Source organism: Micromesistius poutassou, assembly GCF_964030765.1.
Source record: "Micromesistius poutassou genome assembly, chromosome: 13".
Lineage (NCBI taxonomy): Eukaryota > Metazoa > Chordata > Actinopteri > Gadiformes > Gadidae > Micromesistius > Micromesistius poutassou.
In genome coordinates, this window is record NC_140283.1 from 12,590,818 (window position 1) to 12,615,115 (window position 24,298).

The 24,298-nt window shown below is 45.6% G+C and overlaps 1 protein-coding gene across 7 annotated transcripts in view; it reads left to right on the forward strand.

The window, feature by feature from the left end:
- Nucleotides 1-890: 890 nt before the first annotated feature.
- The window catches only part of c2cd5 (C2 calcium dependent domain containing 5), a 31,582-nt gene continuing 8,174 nt past the window's right edge, over nucleotides 891-24,298 (forward strand). For 4 of the 7 annotated variants that reach the window (XM_084477578.1, XM_084477579.1, XM_084477581.1 and 1 more), the window contains exons 1-18: nucleotides 891-1,185; nucleotides 1,685-1,782; nucleotides 2,015-2,101; nucleotides 2,193-2,364; nucleotides 2,458-2,553; nucleotides 2,805-2,960; nucleotides 3,221-3,452; nucleotides 6,362-6,516; nucleotides 8,698-8,786; nucleotides 10,789-10,897; nucleotides 15,832-15,946; nucleotides 16,144-16,242; nucleotides 16,359-16,470; nucleotides 16,576-16,655; nucleotides 16,889-17,075; nucleotides 17,315-17,479; nucleotides 18,097-18,141; nucleotides 18,677-18,817. In XM_084477578.1, coding sequence (XP_084333704.1) covers nucleotides 1,693-1,782; nucleotides 2,015-2,101; nucleotides 2,193-2,364; nucleotides 2,458-2,553; nucleotides 2,805-2,960; nucleotides 3,221-3,452; nucleotides 6,362-6,516; nucleotides 8,698-8,786; nucleotides 10,789-10,897; nucleotides 15,832-15,946; nucleotides 16,144-16,242; nucleotides 16,359-16,470; nucleotides 16,576-16,655; nucleotides 16,889-17,075; nucleotides 17,315-17,479; nucleotides 18,097-18,141; nucleotides 18,677-18,817 — 2,130 coding nt within the window. In that variant the 5' untranslated portion in view covers nucleotides 891-1,185; nucleotides 1,685-1,692. Of the gene's footprint in view, nucleotides 1,186-1,684; nucleotides 1,783-2,014; nucleotides 2,102-2,192; nucleotides 2,365-2,457; nucleotides 2,554-2,804; nucleotides 2,961-3,220; nucleotides 3,453-6,361; nucleotides 6,517-7,886; nucleotides 8,112-8,697; nucleotides 8,787-10,788; nucleotides 10,898-15,831; nucleotides 15,947-16,143; nucleotides 16,243-16,358; nucleotides 16,471-16,575; nucleotides 16,656-16,888; nucleotides 17,076-17,314; nucleotides 17,480-18,096; nucleotides 18,142-18,676; nucleotides 18,818-24,298 lie in introns of all 7 variants that reach the window. The other 3 variants (XM_084477580.1, XM_084477584.1, XM_084477583.1) reach the window with 2 other exon arrangements.

Consider the following 24,298-nt stretch of genomic DNA (forward strand, 5'->3'; position numbering starts at 1 on the left):
ATAAATTATTTTCTGAAACGTTTTGCATCTTTTTTTCCTGAAAAATGCACATTTTCTATAAATTACACATTGCTACATGAATGGCTGGTATATGTATCCATATTTTAGAAGTGAGATCACCATCCAAACAAATTGACATTTATAGTTATATAACTTCTGTATTATAGTGCTAGTGGATCAAATCTTAAAGGTGATCATAGTGTGTCACCTTCTGCTCTGCAAAATGACCTACCTGCCACTGGGGAGGACCTTTCCTCCTAGTGTCTGATTTGGTCCAGTCGTCAGAACAAAGCATCACTGCTGGAATGAGGCTACTAACTTTCTGAATTTGAGAGGGAATGGATTTTTCTTAAGAAAATATGCTTATATCCTTCCTGAGCCTAATGGTAATGGTACACCTTACAGGGCATGTTATAGCAAGGTAGTAGTAGTGCTGTTTTCAGCTGAGGTTTCGCTCAAGTCCTTCACTTGCCATCCCACACCTTCCTTAGGACTTTCTTCAACTTAAAATAATCACAGAAAGTTCTGCATTCTATCTTCATTCCGCTTATGACATGACAGCAGCCAGCGGCTGCTGTCATGTCATAACATAAGTAATAAGTACATTGCTACTGTAAGGATAAGGAAATATCCATATAGGTCTGCTTACATTGGCAGTTTATTTGCAGATAAAAATGGCTAATGCTCATTTCCACACTTCATGCTCACCAGATCAATAGTGTGCGTGTGCGTGCGTGTGTGTGTGTGCGTGCGTGTGTGTTCCTTCATTAAAACCAAAACATCGTTCTTCACTGGTCCCTGCTGAACTCCAGGCACACTGCGCATGTCCAGACCAACCGACCACACTGCACACCGGGAAATCCATTTACCTTGAGCTGCAGCCACAGCTAGCCAGCCTGTCGCTGACGAGGCTATCTAGGCAGGGATCAAATGGGACGTGCTTAAGATGAATAAATACAGTCAACGTGTAATACCTGTCATGTGCAGGTATAGAAACATCATGGTGTAAAGTAGCACGCATTTCGTTCCGTAGAGATTCTTGGATCACAACAATGTATTTGGGGGTCTTGTGAAGAAAATCGTCTCATGTTATGGGAGCGACGCGGAGGTCAGTCTGGCGGGCTGTCATCACTTTCATAAACAAGCCTGCTGGTCTGGTAGATATCTTTCGACATTGAGACATTGGTAAGGATGATATTGTATACATTAATACGGCGATGTTACTTGGAGAGAATGCCCGCTGTTTGAATTGAATTGTCAGTATGTTATGGGCTAGCACTCGCTGCAATGCAGTAAGCTGCTTTCTTGCTAGCCATGTGGTTGCTAACATTAGCCCAATTATCTGATCACGGCCAGACGCTGTGTACGCTGCATGTCATTGCCAGCATAGTTAACGGGCGGTCAGGTGGTATGGTGAGCTTCATTGAGGAGAGGTGGGGAACAAATATCTGAAACAAACTTGCAAAAAAATCTATAACAAACTAAAGCTTACAGCTAGCTAGCATCTCATGGAGCCTACTCTATGAATCACTTGAGAGAATGACAGCTCTTGATTGTCATCAACATATGTTGTTGTTGTTGTTGTCCCTGTGCTGTTTACATTCACTTTGGTCATTGTGCCTCTGTCAGGCATACAGGGTTGGCTGTGTCCATATAATCAATACATTTGTTTCAATTTGTATAGATGCAGTCATGCCGGGGAAGTTGAAAGCCAAAATTGTTGCGGGGCGCCACTTGCCCGTAATGGATCGAGCCAGTGACCTTACCGATGCATTTGTGGAGGTGGGTTAAGATCATCAGCAATGGTAGGTTTATATTAAGGACCCAAACACAATGATTGCATCGGTTTATTTTAAGAAAAAAAGGAGATGGGTCAATATTGTTATGTTCTTGTTATTTACTTGAGATTTCATATTGAATATGTATGAAGATACTGAGAAATGTCAATACAATTCTGTTTTCAAATTCAATATGCTGAATCGACTCTGTAACACATGTGCCATATGTCTTGCAGGTCAAGTTCGGAAACACAACTTTTAAAACGGATGTCTATCCCAAATGTCTAAACCCACAGTGGAACTCAGAATGGTTCAAATTTGAGGTTTGGAGCATTTGGAAATGTTTGACCCCTGAAATTAATTTGGTGACTGAATCCACCACGCTAAGTAATCCTCTTCTTCTCTCTCCTGCAGGTTGATGACGAGGACTTGCAGGATGAGCCACTGCAGATCACTGTCCTGGACCACGATACATACAGTGCTAACGATGCCATAGGGAAAGTGTACATTGACATCGACCCCTTGCTATGCAGCGAGGCCGCCTCCGTCATCTCTGGCTGGTTCCCAATCTACGACACCATCCATGGTAGATCGTCATCACAATCACGGTCATCAGAACTCAGTGTTTCTGAAATGTGTGAATGTGTTTATAACAGCACGCTGATCACTCTGCTTCCAGGTATCCGAGGAGAGATTAACGTTCTCGTCAAAGTGGATCTTTTCAATGACTTGAACCGCTTCAGACAGTCCTCGTGTGGGGTCAAATTCTTCTGCAGTGAGTTATCGTGTGTGTGTGTGTGTGTGTGTGTGTGTGTGTGTGTGTGTGTGTGTGTGTGTGTGTGTGTGTGTGTGTGTGTGTGTGTGTGTGTGTGTGTGTGTGTGTGTGTGTGTGTGTGTGTGTGTGTGAGACCTGGGTCCCGTCGAGGTAGAACGATGAAATGTATGATGCAGGAATAGGAGTTGGACCCTCGTCGTAATCAATGGCCCTGACTCTGTTGTGGGGATCGTGTTCTCTTTGCATAACAGCTACATCTATTCCGCTGTGCTATCGAGCCGCCATGGTCCATGGGTTTGTGGAAGAGCTGGTGGTGAATGAAGACCCAGAGTACCAGTGGATCGACCGCATCAGGACCCCCCGGGCCTCCAATGAGGCCCGGCAGAGACTCATTTCTCTCATGTCGGGTAGAGCAAATATCAAAGATTTTTGTACACTGATTTTCCCCTGCATAATGACGGGAGGCACTGCTTCAAAACTGCTTGTTTTAAAATATTTGGAAAGTTTATTAGTCATTTTCCGATTTTGTTTACATTGTATTGTGTTTTTTTTTTTCTGTAACTAGGATGACTTGTCTGTTGATGTATGGTGTATGTTTTCATTCCCTGGTAAAGTACAGTTGTAGTTGATAGCTCCTGACCATCTGGTTGTCTTTGGCTGTTTCTAGGGGAGCTGCAGAGGAAGATTGGGCTGAAGGTATTGGAAATGGGCGGGAATGCCGTGGTGGGCTACCTGCAGTGCTTCGACCTGGAGGGCGAGTCAGGCATTGTGGTCCGGGCCATTGGCACAGCCTGCACTCTGGACAAACTCAGCTCCGGAACCAACGCTAACGCACACACGCACCCTAACACTGCCCCTGCCTCAAACGCCTGCAATTCCCCCTCCAAGGACGGCAAGGAGTGAGTACAAAGTTGTGTGTGTGTGTGTGTGTGTGTGTGTGTGTGTGTGTGTGTGTGTGTGTGTGTGTGTGTGTGTGTGTGTGTGTGTGTGTGTGTGTGTGTGTGTGTGTGTGTGTGTGTGTGTGTGTGTGTGAGAGACATGCTTTGATCACCACTGTACATCATACCCTAAAAACACAAACGCATATAGCCAATCCTAAGGCCTCGCTTGTTGTCTGCATTCAAAATGCTTTTGCATGGAACTCCACACATCTACTGCATGTGATTGTGCACTGTACGGTACCCAGTCTGGGACCTTATTCAGCCCTGGCAGGGAGATGGGGTCCAAGGTTGACCAGACCACCAAATTACTTGAGTGAATGCATCCAAGACTCTTTCAAGCATTCCGTCACCAAGAGCAGTGTGTTGTGCAAACACGTATGCATCCCACATGCTAATGCCATGTCCGCTTGTTAATTCACTAATGCATCAGAAATGCGTGCGCATAAGACATGTCTGATACGACAGTGGATGCACATGTAAGCATAGCTTGTAGGCTGGCTGCCAACGGCATACCACATCCAAAACCCCTTCTTCCTCCATGCATTAAGTTGGTTGATGCAATGGAAGCGTTGGGAAGGGCTCGCACACACTGTCTTGGTCAGTGAGGTCAATTATTGCATTTTGTCATTGAACATGCATTTTGTTCCTTGGTCGCAGTAATTCCTCTCTGTGTGCATTTGTAGAATATGCAAAAATAAGTCTTTGATGACCAAGATGCCAGGTCTGAAAAAGGGACTCTTGATTGGGCACCATTTTACATGCTTTCTCTTGGTGTGGTTTTTAATTCAAAACTTGCACTCAATAGCCACTAGGGATGTGCAATATATCATATTTTTCATGGTTGAATAATATGATTGATTGATTATGAGCTAATAATCAATTATTTGGGTCTGCCAACACAGTCAGGAAGGAACTTTCCGGCTGCACTACTGCCTTACCTAACCTTAGCCGCTTCATATTGGGTGGAAGGGTTTCGTTGGAGCAAATATCTATCTTCTCCCTCTGTCTCCTTTGCTCAGTTACTTTCCTTTCTGCCCCCGCCAGCTTGTTGTTTTTTGTTTTGCCTCATGTTTTAGCGCTACACAAACAAGAACTAGAATCACATTGTTTTAAACCATTGAACAAAGCACAAAGATCACAAATGTAACGTGGCTATATTTTCAAAACTTTTAAGCAATAATTTGGGTCTTTCCCAACATGGTTCTGTGCTTAGGCGTGACCATTTATTTTTGGCTTTGGCTTTTTAATGATTAGAAGATGTGTTCTTCTATGAACATAGTTAAAGCTGTTAAGTTCAGCCTAGTAGACTGCTCACTTACTGTAGAACTATAAGCCCAGGATTCTGTTTGCTTCATTCATCAATACCCGACCTGTCTTTGGGACAGGCTCCTATCATTTATAAACCGGTAATGGATAGCATAGACTACTATGTTAAAATGTTTCTATGAACGAATAATTGATTATTCTCACCCACCCTAATAGCCCCTGTAATGAAACGTGTATTTCAATGTTAATACCATTAATAAAGGTTGCAAGAGAGAGGGATGCAATGTCCAATGCATGTGTGCCTGACAACTGCTTTTATGTCCGCATTGAGCTTGAGTAAATTGCTATAAGACGAGTTAACTAACTTGACTTTTTTTTTTCAACAATATAATGGACCGTAGAAAGAAAGTACAGTAAGAGATTTTTCTCCTGGCTGTTTTACTTTTTTTTTTTCTTTTCTTTTTTTTCTCTCTTTGTATTTGTTGCAATGTTGTGCTCTGTATCTGCCTGTCTGTCTCTCTCTATCCCCCTCTCTCTCATCTCTTCCTCTGGCTCTGCTCCGCGTGTTCCTATCGGTCCTCTCTCTTCCTTCCTGTGCACCGATTGGTCCAGGTCTCCCCTGGCCCATGGATGTCGCTCCACCCACAACAGTCCAGTACACTCAACCTGCAGCGCCCAGAGACTGTCCCAGAACTTCTCTGTCTCTGTCCCCACACTCATCTTCGCTGGTATGCAGTGGCAGCCAGGGAACCTTCTGGACTAGGCGGGTGGTGTGGTTGGGGGGGGGGGGGGGGGGGTTTGTAGGATGTGCTACTGAGAGTAGAAGAAGGGGAACACCACTTGATGGTCATGATCTTAAAAAACGCTGGTCTTCAGTACAGGGACCATGCCATTGACTCTGGCACGCAATCCACTGCTTGGGTCATAGGCCTCCTGTTATCTTCTTCACCTGATGTCCAAGGAAACCACCAAAACCCTCATACCCATACCGTGCCAATTCCCCTGCACTCTTGTGTGGATCGGAACCGGTCTCTGTCGCTGTGGGGACATCCGGTAGCCCATTGGGATGCGCTGTGTGTGGGCACCGGGCACGAATAAGGGCCCCCTGAGATGTGGTTTGAGGGCCAGGGAAGGTACCCGATACCTCCACGTTCAATAGGCTCTGACACGGCGCGCGCCCCCCCCCACCCCCCACCCCCTCCCCTCCCCCTCCTCCTCTAATGTGTTGTCGTCTGTGATTCCTATGTTCTCCTGTGTTGCTCCCGTGTTTTTGATTTTGGTGTGGTTGAGTTTTGCTGTCTGTGTTTTTTTTTTTTTTTGTTGTTGTTGTTGTTGTTTTTAATTTTAAACTTGCTTTTTATTTGCTTGCTTTTGTGTTTGACCATCCAGCCATCAGTAGCACCTCAAACACTTGAACAGTGAACCCAAAAGAAAACATCCTCCACACATTGCTGTATCCAACGCCCCTCCCCTCCCCTCCGCCCCCCCCCCCCCCCCCCCCCCCACGGACACAGACACAAGGCTCAAACAAGCACTGGAGAAGGTGGTGACGGATGTGTGTGTGTGTACGTGTGTGTGTGTGTGTGGTGTTTTCCCGGCAGGCCTGTGTTCAGTGAGGACCTGCCCACAGCCTCCGGCCCTCCAACCCCTTTCCGAGCGCTCCCTTCCTCCTCTCCTCCCCCCTTCTCCTCTTCCAAGCCATGCAGTCGGCAGTCCTCCTCATCTGACACTGACCTCAGTCTGACGCCCAAGATGGGTAAGACCCGCCCCTACCCCACCCCCCCACCCTCTCCACCTGCCCTACACCACCCAACCACACCCCCAGACCTCACCCTGGTGCTACCCTACGGTTGTGATTTTTATGATTTATGTATTTACCATTATTTGTTCTGTGTTGTTGTTTTTTTATGTTGCATTTCTGTATGTGTGTATCTTAAGTTACAGTTTTAGTTTTGGGCAGCTGTATCCCCTTCCTCCCCTCATTCTCCACGGGCTGGTGTGCCTCCACCTAACCTAGTGTAACTGGATACGTATAGACGTCCTTGTGCAGAGACGAGTTGTCTGAATGGGGCCGGTATTCTACCAACAAAGCAGAACAAGAGAAGCAGAACATGTAGAGAGAGGGGGGAAGAGAAGTGTGTGTGTGTGTGTGTGTGTGTGTGTGTGTGTGTGTGTGTGTGTGTGTGTGTGTGTGTGTGTGTGTGTGTGTGTGTGTGTGTGTGTGTGTGTGTGTGTGTGTGTGTGTGTGTGTGCGCGGGTCCAACTGGCTGAGGGTGCTTCTTCGTTGGTAGTATATGGCCTACATTGTGTAGAGCAAAGAGTCACAGAGCTCAAAAGTCCATCTCACATTCTGAAAGAGGCCCCAATGAGCCGGCTTATTGGCTCCTCTTGGGCAACAGCTTGAGGTGCCTCCCTCAAAGTGAGTCATTCAGTCAACAGGTGAGCTCTAATCAAACCTCGCCTACAACAAGGAGGAATTCCAAGTGTTTGACCCACACACACATATCATAAAAGCCCTGTACAGAACTGGTATGTCTGACCATTCACCAGAAAGGAAGGGCCCAGCAGTCCAAATCCCCCCCCACCGCCCCCTCTCCTTATGCAACCCTTTGTGACCCTCTAGCTGCCCTGTCTCCTCTCTGGTGCTCTCTTTAGCATCACCCCTTCTTCTGTTTCACACTGCTGTCCTTCATTTGTCCCCATCTATTCTCGCCATCTAGTGTGACACTTCCTGGATAAATACGTGTTTCCCATGCTCCGCTTTAGGGACAAGCGTCCCTGAGCTGGGGGAAGGTCTTGGTCCGGGTATGCATGTCGCTTGTTTCCAAGCTGCCACTATGCCAGCTAGATTGCACGAGTGGGCTCCTCCTGCTCGGGTTGAAGGTAATGGTCAGCAAACTGAGCTGGTCCATTGCATTGGTTCAAGTTGAAACATGCATATTCTCTGAGCTCTCTCTCTCTCTCTTAGCGGTCTTCCCATCATCCATTGTGTTTCTGATAATTTCTTTTTCACATGCTTTATTTGTTGCTGTTTTTTCACCCCCCTTCCTCGTTGCTGTTTCACTGTGCTCTTGTGGTGTCCCTCTTGTCTTCCGTCCTCCCCGCCGTCTATTTTCTGCTGGACAGAAAAGGCCCAGCCAATCAGATGCAGGCCTGGGATCTTCCTGTGTCCAAGCTCCCCGGCCCTCTCCACAGACTCCCTGCCCCTTCCGGGCGCAGGGCCAATGGGCTGTAGGCATGCCTCTGCCCCCAGAGTCGACACCCCGCCCCTTCTCTGTGCTCTCCAATCAGACTCCTCCCCTCTGAGGAAGTGCGTGTCCTTCAGTGAAGGCCTGCTGCTGGCAGCCTCCGGTATAGTAGGACTGCTGTGCACCCAAACCGCCTCATGTTGCCCCTCCCCGCTGCCCCTACAGCGTGAATCAGCAGTTCATTCACAGGCGTCATCGTGGGGGCCTGTTAACACAGGCCACCGTTTTCATGACATGGTAAACCAGACACATTGATCAAATCCACGGACTGTCCTCGCCACCAGCCCACCGGCCCCTCCTAGAAGAACCCATAAAAGCATGTGGTGTGATGTCTTTAAGTTATTACGTCCAGGTCCAAACAGGAATAGCATTATTGTGAGGGTGATGTAGAGGGAGCAGGTATCCGCAAACCTCGAGGTGTAAACACATGATCAGTGCCAAAGTGCTCGACGGCACTTTGTATGGCGTGCAGACAGGAGTGTCAGGGTTTTCGACAGTTGCCGTTAAATGAGTTGACTTTCAGGTTGTAACTGCCAACTGGTCATGTGATCACACCTCCAAGGCATGTGACGGCTGGTGTTTATTTAGGAAGTAGGATGTGACCTGTACTGCGCATGATTGGTTGACACTGTCTATTGTCCTGTGTGTGAGAGTGACAGGGGGGGGTCGGGGCTCTGCTCTGTGACCAGGTATGGGCAGTGGGGGCAGCGTCGGCAAGGAGGCGGGACCTCTGAAGATGCTCCTGAGACAACAGACGCAGACCGCACTGGAACAGAGGGTACACACACACACACACACACACACACACACACACACACACACACACACACACACACACACACACACACACACACACACACACACACACACACACACACACACACACACACACATCTCTTACGTATATATTATATATTATTCTCCAATGAAATGTATATATACAGTATATTTACCCCAAGACTTTTGGTTTCTATTGAGGATTTATCTAGATCAATCAGAGTAGCCTTTAGAAACCAATAAAAGAAGTTGTATCATGACATTGATCATTAAATTGATATTGACCAGCTCTAGCTGATATTGAACCCCTATACACACACACACTCTGTCAGCCATATTTGCACACTTCTTCTCACTGCGAAAACTGGCTGTTGTACGTGAGCTGTGCAATCGCAGCGGTGTCGCCAGGGGAGAATAACGGCCCCTCTCTCTGTCCTCCCGACCACCCCTGCTTCTCAGGCTGCATCCTCCTCCGCTTTATTGTTAAACGCCCGGGTATGTTCCTTCAAATACGCACACACTTTCCCACCGCTGTGTGCTTCCCTTTACACCATCTGCCCCCTCTCCACCTCCTTAACAGCCCCTTGCCATGGGACGCCCTCCCCTTCACCTAACTGAGTCATCTCGCCACCCCACCCCACTCCTCCGCCTCTTCCTCCTCCTCTTCCCTTTTGTGGATCCGAGAGAGCAAGATGGGGCGGAGCAACATGGCGGTGGCAGAGCGCCCTGCCGTACCGGGTTGCTCTGTGCCCAGCTCTCCCTCACAAGATCCACAGGCCTCTGCCCGGGCATGACTAAGAGGCTTGGAGTTGGATTCCCTTCAGCTTGGGAGGGAGGCGTTTGTGTGTTTCCGTTTTCTTTCTTCTTTTTGTTTTTTTGCCCTCTCTGTTAAAGGCTACAAGGCTGACTTTATTTTATGCTGCTATTGCTAACTTGGGGCCAGAATCCACAAGGGGAAACATCGAAAGCGACAATGTTTTTCTCCAGCCCGCAAGGCATTCAGTCTGTGTACCGATCTGAAGACGGTGTGTGTCGGGAGAGTTGGCAGAGAAAAGCATTGTTGCTTTTGGTAGCTTGTGATTTTATTATGAGAACCATAGAATCACGTCAGCCTTCTCCTTTAAATCTCCTGTGATTTGGTCACCTGTGTGTGACCAATGAAAAAGGAGTCGCTGTCCACCAACCACTAAGGAAGAAGGAGACCGAGCAGGGTCCTCTCTTCTATCTGGTCACAGCAGGTCATTCCTTCCATACTCTTGCATGACAGAACATGACGTCCCAATTGCTCTGCATTGTACACTGCTGTGTACAGCAGCAGTAATCTGCTGCCTGGAAGCAGATTAGGTGTTTAGGATTGCATGGATCTTATCTTGCCGTTCACAAACAGTAAGATGGCTCAACAGACAGACGGGCACAGACAGACGGCATGACATGCACACCCTTGGTCCCTGGGACCCCCATTTGTTTGCAGCAGGACTTGTTTACTGCCCGGTGACATGGTATACTGACCCTAATGTATGTATATGCATTTATTTAGATGGGAAAGGATTGGATCTGATAAGCAGTATGGATACACAGCCCAATGTACGGCCCTGAGAATCCTCCTCCATTGTAATCCAGTCCTTTCAGATCTAGGGACAATGCTCTCTAGTTCTTTATGATGACTTTGTTCCATTGGACCACAAGTCTGATGGAACAGAGTAGAGGAAGGGAGTCCTTTTGACTGCATGAGGGTGACACCCAACCTTTTCATGCATGATGGTTCTTTCCTAAATATGTGGCTAAGTGCATCTGGGTTAGTTGTATTTTATGACGCTCAGGATTACCACTTTGAGTAATTTTCAAGTTCAATCAGAGCTCTATTTGACCATAATGTTTCACTTTGTAATTATTAAAAATGCGGGTGGGTTCCATGCCTTGTGGTGGGATCCAGTGTTGGGAGACCAGGCTGCTGTTGTTGTGGTTTGTGAGCCCTACCTGATATTGATGCCTTGCCTTCACAGGAGTTCCCCTTCTTCACCTTGACCTGCTTCCCACCTGGCTTCCTGGTCCACGTTGGGGGAGTGGTCAGTGCACGCTCCGTCAAACTCCTGGACCGCATACACAACCCTGGTAGGTCTTACACTGTGTGTGTGTGTGTGTGTGTGTGTGTGTGTGTGTGTGTGTGTGTGTGTGTGTGTGTGTGTGTGTGTGTGTGTGTGTGTGTGTGTGTGTGTGTGTGTGTGTGTGTGTGTGTCATGTATTAAGGCTCTAGTATCTTCATAATCCCTGTTTAAGGATTATGTAGATTCTACATAATATAAATTGTGTGGTGAAGTAAAAAGGTGAAAGCTCTGCCTAGTGAGTATTCAACATGACAACCTCTCATTTTGCTAGACAATGGAAATATAACCTACAATCTGTAATAAAACAACTCCCTGGTGATGCAGAGTAAAACAACAACATAAGCTCTCAAATGACTACAATTCCCATCCAGCCAGCCATACTTGGTTTTTACCATACTTTTACAATCATTTTGCTGTTTTCACTTGCCATCCAGAACACAAAGTAAGGTTTAAAAATATTTTTCCACTAGCTTCTGACCAGATGTACTTTTAACCATGACGTCATAATTATCTTTTGTAGTTCGTCAACATGTTGGAAGAGGTTATTTCCAGCATACTTGACAGTAGGCTACACCTATGGAAGCAGATCAGCGCTGTCTAGAGTATTATAGGTCAGACTTCTTATGCCCCTTTTCCACCGACCGCACCAGCTCAACTCGCCTCGACTCGCCTCGACTTGGCCCGCCTTTTTTTTGCGTTTCCATCGCCAAAAAAAAAAAATCCTTGTACCTGGTACCTCTGTCGAGGTTCTAAGCGAGCTGAGCTGGTACTTTTGTGTGACGTAAACAGGCTGCTGGCCACTGATTGGCTAGAGTGGGCTAGAGTTAGGCTGCATGTGGTTGTGTGTGTCCGGCGTGGTTGTGTGTGTCCGGCGTGGTTGTGTGTGTCCGGCGTGGTTGTGTGTGTCTGGCGTGGTTGTGTGTGTCCGGTGTGGCTGGAGTTCACGGACCCGCTCCCGAGGAGGACACGGATCAGCGTTTCACCGTGTGTGTCGCTCCTTTCCCAGGGCTCAACTTTCGCCTCCATCAGTGTTACCGTATGACAACAATAGACGCGCACTCATTGTGTTTTTTTATTTTATTTTATTTCCTGTTTCCCGTCATAACCTTTCACGGGAATCTGGAAATAGTCTTGAGCAGATTTCCCAGGATTCCCGTCTCCCGACCCGGGCTTAAACCCTAATGGCGACCCGCCCACGTTGAAGTCCTTTTTTAGATGGAAACACGACGCGCCTGGAACCAAACCAAGTCGTGCCGCGCTTAGTCATGGCGAGTTGAGCTGGTACTGTCGGTGGAAAAGCGGCATTACTTTTTGTTCTTTTGTATCTGTGTGTGCCATCAGCAAGTGTTTTGCAATCAACGTAAACTTCGTTTGTGTTTTGATTCACATGATGTGACAAGTCCCCTTCCTCTTGCCAAACGAGGGAAGCTTTCACACGATTGACGTGTGTGTGTGTGTGTGTGTGTGTGTGTGTGTGTGTGTGTGTGTGTGTGTGTGTGTGTGTGTGTGTGTGTGTGTGTGTGTGTGTGTGTGTGTGTGTGTGTGTGTGTGTGTGTGTGTGTGTGTGTGGTGTTTTGCTGATGCATGACCCTGGGTTCGACTGCTGCTTGTGCTGTCTGGTACCATGTGGCTTGAAGTGCTGCGGGCCGGCCCAATGTCTTGTCTAAGTGTGGCATTGTTCTCTCAAGTCAAGTCCCCTGATCTCTTAATCGTCCTGTTATTCACATTTTGTGTGCTTTTTTTTTATACACTTGTACCATTGTACTTGCTGTTTAAACCAGACATGTAAACATACCGTCCTATTGTTTATTTAGACAGTAGGTTTTGGATTAATATGTTAAGTTTGTTAATGGAATATGGTAGACCCCTTTCCTTTCTGAATGCCGCTGCTTGATTTAAGTTTTCGAATCACCAAGGATTTCATCAAACACTCCCTATATATTTGCTCATAACTAGTAGCACAAAAAAATCATGTCTAGTAAAAAATCAAGTCTAGTATTTCACACCACAATGAGTTCTCCAACTATTTGATATTTTTTCCCCACAGACATCAAATGTCAGGTCACCTGCTTTTCCCACTGTTTGTAACTTAAGATGCATGCATGCGGGTGCATTGTCAGACAACAAAGACCCGTATTTGGGATTAGGCCATGAGGCCTGAGCCTAGTTTCTGTCTGAGGGATATCGGTGGAATCGATTTGGATACCGGCTCCATTCACACATGACCCTGGTGCCTTTTAAATCACTCAATGTGCTGTGTACAGTTGCTAGGCTGTGAACGTCCTGCTGCTGCATGCAACCTCTTCCCCCTACTTCTAGAAGCTACTTCTTCTTCTTCAGTGTTTTGCTATTTTCCACATCTCTACTACCTTTCCCTCAGCAACCCCCTTGTTCAATTCCTTGTGGAGGTTGATTTAGTGTGTGTGCGTGAGTGTGTGCGCGCGTGTGCTGCTGTTGTCTCGCTGTGTTGAGCTTGTTTGTTTTCTTCTCTTCTTCTTCTTTTGCTCTCTGTCCCGTGTACTAACGGTGTGTTCGGGCCCAGCCTTGGGTAACCCGCGCCCTTACAAACTGCTAGACTGGAATAGTGTCACTGCAGGTACTCCCCCCTCCCCTCCCCATCTACTGCTTCCCTCCATCGCAGCAATGGCAGCTCAGTGAAGTAGAGAGGGGTGGGCAGACTTTGCGGTGCACTCGAGAGTAGAACCAAGTACATGGTTAGTGCTCCCATACCTAGTGTGTTCATATATGGCGTCCTATCTCACACTTTGTTATGCCATTGGGGCAAAAATCAATCAATCAGACTTTGTCAGTATTCAACCAAAATAGAAGTCAATCTGCACTGCAGTGCCCGTGCAAGTTAAACCCTGCTGTACACCGATCTTAACACTGATATGAGCGGGGGTAGTTTGAGTGGTTGGATATACAGTTTGAGACTGATAATAATATGATTCAGTGAGCTGCCACCCTCCCCGGTATCTGTGTGAGTGTGTGTGCTGGGCTGAGTTGAGCATGCACTTGTGTTGCAAGCCCCTCAGCAGGACCACCCCCCCCCAACCACCACCCCTTTCCCAGCTATATGATGATGCTTTCCTGGATGAGCGGGGAGGTCAAACCTGCCTAGACCACAGACACTTTGGTCCAGCGGAGGTTTAATCCCCCACCAGAGAGGGCATTCCTGGCTCATGGGCCGTATTCATGCTGAAAGGGAGCGAAACATTGATGATGGATGGATGGATGGATAGATGGATGGGTGATGGATGGTGGATGAGTGATGGAGAGAATGGATTAGTTTAGGGTAATGAGACAATGAATTACAGCCTTTCCAAAAAAAAAAAAAAAAAAAAAAGGTACAGCACAATCCTTACTCTCAAACTACTAAACCAAGTTCCCCGGACTCTTGTCTTTTAATGAATATTGCCCTACTCTTCCCATGAGAGTGCACGTGACCATGAGTGTGCACGCGTGCCTGTGCTTGTGTGTTATGCTGTTTCTGTTGTTGTTGTTTTTTGTAAACAAATCCCCCGCGTGTGTTTTTTAAAAGCTTGGCCATCCTCCATCGTCGCACCATCTATTATCAGATCTCCTTCCACTCGTTCCACCTTTGGTTTCCCTGTTCTTGGGGGGCTCTGTCGGCATGTGGCCTTCCCAGGTGGTCATGGGTTGTAGGTCAATACTCTAATGCAGCTCACGCCCCAGTCTTCTTCTTCTTACTCCCACCGTTCAAAAGGAACATCGTGGTTTTGAATGGTACCCAAGGGAGGACCACTCTCACCCAGGCCCAGGTTAAAATAACTATAAACGGATCCAGTGCTTGGAGCAAAAGCATCATGGGACTATTGAGAAACACCCATGTCCTGCTGCCTTCCTTTATTGTTCATAAATATAATGAAGATTCCATGTAAAAGGGCATCTTAATATATACATTTTTTTAGATATAAGACTTTGACCTTAAGACTATTTAAGGTGCTGTAGGTAAGATTTACGACCGATAGTTTGAGTGTCATTTGTTAATTATCTCCGGTGGTTGACGATTGAGACGTTAACGATTATAAACGGGTCCTGGCTCATTCCTGACCAACTTCTTCCCTGATTGGTTGTCACATTTGCCCAGCAGGTGTGATCATAGCTCCACCACAGGGGCCTGATTGCAACACTTCTCAATGATAGAGAAACGTAGGGAAGGGGGGGGGGGGATTGCTTATTTTGCTTATCTTATCTTGTATAAAGTCTTGCTATCTTCTTCCTCATTTCTCCCTCATTACTATTCTCAAATCTTACTTACAGCCCATTTAACTGAATTCTAAGACAAATCCTGGAACTTCTGTTGATGTCCTTTTACCTATCCAAGTGGTAGAGTAGTATAGATGTACAGGCCAGCTCACCCAATCAAAATGTAGGCATTTTTACACGGCCAACAAGACTGCAGCTCAAGCCAAAATAAAGCGTTGGAAAGAGACGTATATGTATGTCTCTTTCATAATGAGCATAATGAGAGCATAATGTACATTCACAATGTCAATGCTTACACTCCTGACCAAAAACTAACCCAACGCCTGCCTTCATCGTCATCATCATCATCATCATCACACTCCTCACTGTCGTTCTAATCATGTTTTACATCACAATATTTTACTAATAGTTAAGTAGTTTCTCTGATGTGAATCATCAGCAAACCACAATGGTTTTTTTTATCTCCTGGTAAGTGAAGGCAGCCTGATGAAGTATAAAATTACCGTATTTTTTATTTTGCTGTATTAATAACTGTATTCAAGTATATTAAAAGAATCAGACTTGACTATGCTTCAATCATGGCTGCCAACACTGTTTTGGGTTTAGAGTTGTGTGTGTTTAAGTTAGCTTAACTAGCTAGCTGTTAGGGTTAGGAAATTATGGACCTGGTTGCAATGTGGTGTGTATGACTGGCTCCCACGTGTGTTGCAGATGAACCAGAGACTCGGGACGCGTGGTGGGAGGAGATTCGCCAGGAGATCAAGTCCCATGCCAAAGCGCTGGGCTGTCATGCTGTCGTGGGCTACAGCGAAAGCACCAGCATCTGGTGTGTAGTCGCACACGCACGCAGACACGCATGAACACATGAACAGAAATCCTTTATGATTTAGCAGAGAGGCAATACTGCACATTCCTGGCCATAGTATGATACCTTACTTGCCGCACAATGTATAGGAAACAATTTATAACAGATTTATCAATATTTTGTTCATTCTCTCTGTTTCATAATGGTGTTCTCCCCAGCGAGGAAGTGTGTATTCTCTCCGCAGCAGGGACAGCCGCCATTTTGAATCCTCGCTATATGCGCGAGGGATGTCTGGACATCGGAAGCGGCGACCACAGGTTGATTTGAATGCGTCATTTTATTAAAAATATATATCTATAATATTCAGATCTTTTAGAGATTGGGTTCAGCAACAGTGGCTAACGCTACTTGCTTGTCTCTCGGGTTCGACCAGGTTTGATGAGCCGTCGCCCCCTAGCTGCGGCTTCTGTCACATCCCCTACGATGAGCTCAACATGCCCTTTCCTGCCCAGCTGACCTACTGTTACCAGTGCAGACGACAGAAGGTCTCATTCCCATGTTAGATCAGCCATGTAAACGTGCTCGCTGCTGTGTGACATTACCGTCGGCCTGGGATTCTACATGTTTGAAATCCGGCTTTTGTGTTCCAGGTTCCAGATGTTCTCTTCACGACCATCGACCTGCCAACAGAAGCTGCCGTAACCGGTAAAGGCTGCCTAATACAAGCTAGGTAAGATTCCAAGTGTGTTATGTTAAACATTCCTTCTGTCAGTAGGTAGGTAGAATAGTAAAATAGTTGAGTTATTGTCAACCCATTCCAAAGTGACAAATCCACCTTCATATTACAAAAATGTCCAAACAATAACTGCATGAATGATTCAATAAATTTTTTACATTTGATGCCAGCAAAATCTACCACAAAAAATAAATAAATAATAAATAATATCTCCCGCTGTGGCCCAGGTTATGTCGTCTGAAGAAGAAGGCCCAGGGGGAGGTGAACGCCACATCCATCTCCAACCTGCTGCCCTTCATGGAGTACGAGCTCCACACACAGCTCATGAACAAGCTGAAGCTGCGCAGTATGAACGCCCTCTTCGGCCTCCGGATACAGATCAGCATCGGGGAGAATATGTTGCTGGGGTTAGCGGTAAGTCCAGGTTCTGGTGTGTCTAAGATCTGGTGTGACTCTGGTCTGGTGTGTCTCTGGTCTGGTGTGACTCTACTCTGGCATGGCTCCAGTCTGGTGTGACTCTTGGGTCTTTAGTCTGCCCCCTGTTTTTGAGGGTTCAACCCTTGATCGATTCTAATCTGGTTCTAGTTTGTGTCTACAGCAGTGTTATCAAGTCTTTCTTTGTCTGGATGCTGATGTGTCCATGTGGGTCTCAGTCGGCCACAGGGGTGTACCTGAGCGCACTGCCGACGCCGGGGGGGATTCAGATCGCGGGGAAGGCCTCGGGGGACCTCAGTAACGAGCAGCACGTTCTGAGCATTCAGAAACGGATCAACGACACCATGGCCAAGAATAAAGAGATGTACCACATCAACCCGCCGGTGAGTCACACACACATGCCAGGACATGATGGCTGCACGATATGTTATTGTGTTCAAGCCTCCCATCCTTTTTCTGTTTTTATTGACCTGCAGGTCTATGAAGATATCTGACCGTTTGGCACTAATTCCATTACTTTTTTTAAAAGTATTATTATTATTTTTTAAACATAAAGCCCATTGACATATCTGGCATGGTATGGAAAAGGGGTCTGAACTGTTTTCTGTATGTTGGCAAATATGCTCAACGTCAGCATTCGTGCAAACACAAACAAATGTTTTCATTGGGCCTTAGCTGCTTTGGCTGCGGAGCGAACAATCCCAAATTGACCCTGTGCATCTTGATAAGGAAAACAATGCAGATAAAGCCTTTGTATCTAAACAGTTGAATAGCACAATGGGGTCACCCACAGTTTGCTGAATGCAGTCCTTTGGTGGTTTCTGCAGCAGATTTATGTATATTAAGGTAAATGCCTGTATTATTGTGTAGAACGTCTGCTTGCTCTAAATAGGTGTCTTAATAGGATATGATCAGCTCAGGTGTTGAAAGTGTACATGTTTTTTTTGACTCTGCAACATGGTGAAAACCTATCCCTCTTGTCTCTCCCTGATCATTAAAGAAATTATTTGCCTTGGACCCAGAGGTGTTCCACGGCATAAACATGGTACTGAGCATGCCCAGTTTCAGCTGTGAGACACATCTACGCATGGCCGATTCTTCACCTCTTTTAACCCCAGTTTTCACCACCTACACTTTGTATTTTCTATTTATAACCACTGTGGAGCAAGGAGTGCAAACCCGGCCCCAGAATCATCTCTCTAAGAGCAGCCATCCTGGATCTAACAGAAACAGCTGGGACTCACTCATAAACCTGACAAAACTTCTCCCGCTTCACACTTTACCCCATATGTGCCTTTGCGGTGTGTCTTTGGTTCCACCCCATACCCTTCCAGATCCATATACACAACGTTAACAGTCGCTGGTATGTGGCTGATGGTGGGGCTGAATGTGGTTGATTGTGTTGTTGTTGACTGTGAGTGGTGAAATATTAACATATCCATCTTACTACTTTTCAGTCTCGACAAAGGTGTGATGGCACATGTGGGTGTTTTTTCGGGGGGTTTCGTTTTTTCCAACGGTGTTGTTTCAGTAATGTCCAACTCTGCTTGGCTATGGCTGTTCTTCGTGACCTAACCCAGGAGCTGAGTGAGGAGGCTGCGGGCTCGCCCATCCCGGAACCCAAGCAACGCTCCCGGCTCTTCCGCTCTCAATCGGAGAGCTCCGACGAACTCTCTGAACTGGACCTCTCCCACGGCAAGAAGGACGCCTTTGTGCTGGAGGTGTGTGCTGCTGCGGCTGCTTGTGGTGGTGGTGGTGGTGGTGGTGGTGGTGTTGGAGGTGGTGGTGCGGGCCAGGACATTGTTGCCTCAATGCTGCTCAATGGCTGCGCTCCAATAGTCCTTCTCTAGCGATTCGACTCCACATCGAAACCCACAGATGCTGTCCTTCCCGCCTTTCCTATTGTTGTCTGCGTAAGCTGCAAAACAAGGAGATTAAAGGCCCCAGTATACTCGCCGTTCCCAAGTTGTCGCGCGACAATGTGACGTCAAAATGATGTAGATCTCGCCGGCGCGACAGGATTTAAGCCCTGTCGCGCCGTGTCGCGCACCACTCTTTTTTTTTTTTCAGTGACGAGCGACAAAGCGGAAGCACAAGACGGAACATTTCGAAGGCAGACTTGATGGAGAGAAACAACAAAAGAAACAATATAACTGCATGCAGTAATGTGGGGGTCAAGCTGAATGGGACTCCATAAACCAATTTGCAGAATAGACCAGAGTAGCAACATCAACAAGATAGATCTATGTCAGACACACGGCCTTCAGCACTTTTGACAAGTTGCACGTCAAAAAATAAAGGATCAACTGAGATATAACACTCACCCCCTTATAGGTCAAACATCACCAAATTCATTGAGTATCTCCATGATGATGTCATGGGTCTATGTACCAAGTTTGGTTATGATATGTCAAAGGGTTGCTGAGAAATTGGCTTATTTCCTGTTTGGCGGTTTTGCGGTCGAATTTGATTGGCTGTCGCGGATATTTCCGTGAGAAATCATTTATTAACTATATGGGGAGGTCTGATAGTATCACCAGACATTGGAAATGTGTTTGAAATATTTGCATGTGAAGAGAGAGGAGTTAAAACACATATTCATTAATAACAGCGCCCCCTAGAGGTCAAATATCACCAAATTCATTGAGTGTACCCATGATGATGTCATGGATCTATGTACCAAGTTTGGTTATGATATTTCAAAGGGCTGCTGAGAAACAGGCGTATTTGCTGTTTGCGGCTTCGTGGTCAAATTTGATTGGCTGTCGCGGATATTTCCGTGAGATATCATTTACTAGCTATATGGGGAGGTCTCATAGTTTAACCAGACATTGGAAATGTGTTTGAAATATACTCATGTGAAGAGAGAGGAGTTAAAAGACATTGTCATTAATTATAGCGCCCCCTAGAGGTTAAAGGTCACCAAACCTAATGAGTGTCCCCGTGATGATGTCATGGGTCTATAGACCAAGTTTGGTTATGATATGTCAAAGGGCTGCTGAGAAATTGGCTTACTTCCTGTTTGGCGGCTTTGTGGTCAAATTTGATTGGCTGTTGCGGCCAAACGGTTTTGAATTTGAAAAATCTGTTCGATAACTTTTGTGAGGCATAGTCTGATCAACATATGTGCCAAGTTTGGAGATGATTGGACAAAATATGTGATGTGTGAAACATTCTGAAGGTTTTTGACATAAACCAAGATGGCGGAATATTTATCATGACGAAATATGACGTCATAGGGTGCGTTGAACTCGGCTTGGCCCAAGGATTCCAATGATACCTTGGTTGTGAATATTGGATGAATGGGTCAAAAGTTATAAACATGAATGCATGTCCAACTTTGACCTGTTGGTGGCGCTAGAGATCATAGGCTAGCGACCTCAAATTTGCTGTGAGGGCTTATGGGACTGTCCTGAATCAGTGTGCCAAATTTCATAACCTTTGACCATTGGGTTCTATGGGCTGCCATAGACTCCCATTGAAGGAAAATAATGTTTGACCTGTTGGTGGCGCTAGAGCTTATGGGCTAGCAACCTCAAATTTGCTGTGAGGGCTTATGGGAATGTCCTGAATCAGTGTGCCAAATTTCACAACTTTTTACCATGGGGTTCTATGGGCTGCCATAGACTCCAATGTCAGGAAAATAATAATAATAATAAATATAACTGCATGCAGTAATGTGGGGGTCAAGCTGAATGGGACTCTATAAACAAATTAGCAGAATAGACCAAAGTAGCCACATGAACAAGATAGATCTATGTCAGACACACGGCCTTCAGCTCTTTCGACAAGTTGCACGTCAAAAAATAAAAGATTGATTGAGATATGATCACACTTGCACCCCTATAGGTCAAAGGTCACCAAATTCATTGAGTGTCTCCATGATGATGTCATGGGTCTATGTACCAAGTTTGGTTATGATATTTCAAAGGGCTGCTGAGAAACAGGCTTATTTGCTGTTTGCGGCTTCGTGGTCAAATTTGATTGGCTGTTGCGGCCAAACGGTTTTGAATTTGAAGATTCTGTTTGATAAGTTTTGTGAGGCATGGTCTGATCAACATATGTGCCAAGTTTGGAGATGATTGGACAAAATGTGTGATGTGTGAAACATTTTGAAGTTTTTTGACATAAACCAAGATGGCGGAAATTCCATCATGACGTAATATGACGTCATAGGGTGCGTTGAACTCGGCTTGGCCCAAGGATTCCAATGATGCCTTGGTTGTGAATATTGGATGAATGGGTCAAAAGTTATGAACTTGAATGCATGTCCAACTTTGACCTGTTGGTGGCGCTAGAGCTCATGGGCTAGCGACCTCAAATTTGCTGTGAGGGCTTATGGGACTGTCCTGAATCAGTGTGCCAAATTTCACAACCTTTTGCCATTGGGTTCTATGGGCTGCCATAGACTCCCATTGAATGAAAATAATGTTTGACCTGTTGGTGGCGCTAGAGCTTATGGGCTAGCAACCTAAAATTTGCTGTGAGGGCTTATGGGACTGTCCTGAATCAGTGTGCCAAATTTCACAACTTTTTACCATGGGGTTCTATGGGCTGCCATAGACTCCAATGGCAGGATAATAATAATAATAATAATAATAATTAAAACTGCGAGCAGTGTTGAGGGAGTCAAGCTGATAAACTAATTAAACAAAATTAAAACATAAAAGATAGATCTAACAGGCCAAACATGCGGCCTTCAGCACTTTCGACAAGTTGCACGTCAAAAAATAAAGGATTGACTGAGATACGATCACATTCTCCCCCCTAGAGGTCAAAGGTCACCAAATTCATTGGGCATCATCAGGATAGGGTCATAAGTCTATGAGCCAAGTTTGGTTTGGATACATGAAAGCCTTGCAGAGATATGAGCTCACTTCCTGTTTAACGTGCCCCTGAGGTCAAAGGTTACCAAATTGTTTGGGTGTCCCCGGGATGATGTCATGAGTCTATGTATCAAGTTTGGCTATGATATGTTAAAGGGTTGCTGAGAAACAGGCTTATTTCCTGTTTGGCGGTTTTGCGGTCGAATTTGATTGGCTGTCGCGGTTATTTCCGTGAGATATCATTTACTAGCTATATGGGGAGGTCTCATAGTTTAACCCGACATTGGAAATGTGTTTGAAATATACTCATGTGAAGAGAGAGGAGTTAAAACACATTGTCATTAATTATAGCGCCCCCTAGAGGTCAAAGGTCACCAAACCTAATGAGTGTCCCCATGATGATGTCATGGGTCTATGTACCAAGTTTGGTTATGATATGTCAAAGGGCTGCTGAGAAACAGGCTTACTTCCTGTTTGGCGGCTTCGTGGTCAAATTTGATTGGCTGTTGCGGCCAAACGGTTTTGAATTTGAACAATCTGTTCGATAACTTTTGTGAGGCATAGTCTGATCAACATATGTGCCAAGTTTCGAGATGATTGGACAAAATATGTGATGTGTGAAACATTTTGAAGGTTTTTGACATAAACCAAGATGGCGGACAATTTATCATGACGCAATATGACGTCATAGGGTGCGTTGAACTCGGCTTGGCCCAAGGATTCCAATGATACCTTGGTTGTGAATATTGGATGAATGGGTCAAAAGTTATAAACATGAATGCATGTCCAACTTTGACCTGTTGGTGGCGCTAGAGCTCATGGGCTAGCGACCTCAAATTTGCTGTGAGGGCTTATGGGACTGTCCTGAATCAGTGTGCCAAATTTCACAACCTTTTGCCATTGGGTTCTATGGGCTGCCATAGACTCCCATTGAATGAAAATAATGTTTGACCTGTTGGTGGCGCTAGAGCTTATGGGCTAGCAACCTCAAATTTGCTGTGAGGGCTTATGGGACTGTCCTGAATCAGTGTGCCAAATTTCACAACTTTTTACCATGGGGTTCTATGGGCTGCCATAGACTCCAATGTCAGGAAAATAATAATAATAATAATAATAATAATAATAATAGGAAAACGTAGAATAACAATGGTTGTCTCGCAGCTTTGCTGCTTGACCCCCAATAATAATAATAATAGGAAAACGTAGAATAACAATGGTTGTCTCGCAGCTTTGCTGCTTGACCCCCAATTAAAACTGCGAGCAGTGTTGAGGGAGTCAAGCTGATAAACTAATTAAACAAAATTAAAACATAAAAGATAGATCTAACAGGCCAAACACGCGGCCTTCAGCACTTTCGACAAGTTGCACGTCAAAAAATAAAGGATCGACTGAGATATGATAACACTCACCCCCTTATAGGTCAAAGGTCACCAAATTCATTGAGTATCTCCATGATGATGTCATGGGTCTATGTACCAAGTTTGGTTATGATATGTCAAAGGGTTGCTGAGAAATTGGCTTATTTCCTGTTTGGCGGTTTTGCGGTCAAATTTGATTGGCTGTCGCAGATATTTCCGTGAGAAATCATTTACTAGCTATATGGGGAGGTCTCATAGTATCACCAGACATTGGAAATGTGTTTGAAATATACTCATGTGAAGAGAGAGGAGTTAAAACACATTGTCATTAATTATAGCGCCCCCTAGAGGTCAAAGGTCACCAAACCTAATGAGCGTCCCCATGATGATGTCATGGGTCTATGTACAAAGTTTGGTTATGATATGTCAAAGGGCTGCTGAGAAATTGGCTTACTTCCTGTTTGGAGGCTTCGTGGTCAAATTTGATTGACTGTTGCGGCCAAACGGTTTTGAATTTGGATAATCTGTTGTATAGCTTTTGTGAGGCATGGTCTGATCAACATATGTGCCAAGTTTGGAGATGATTGGACAAAATGTGTGATGTGTGAAACATTTTGAAGGTTTTTGACATAAACCAAGATGGCGGAAAATCTATCATGACGCAAAATGACGTCATAGGGTGCGTTGAACTCGGCTTGGCCCAAGGATTCCAATGATGCCTTGTTTGTGAATATTGGATGAATGGGTCAAAAGTTATAAACATGAATGCATGTCCAACTTTGACCTGTTGGTGGCGCTAGAGATCATGGGCTAGCGACCTCAAATTTGCTGTGAGGGCTTATGGGACAGTCCTGAATCAGTGTGCCAAATTTCACAACCTTTGACCATTGGGTTCTATGGGCTGCCATAGACTCCCATTGAATGAAAATAATGTTTGACCTGTTGGTGGCGCTAGAGCTTATGGGCTAGCGACCTCAAATTTGCTGTGAGGGCTTATGGGACTGTCCTGAATCAGTGT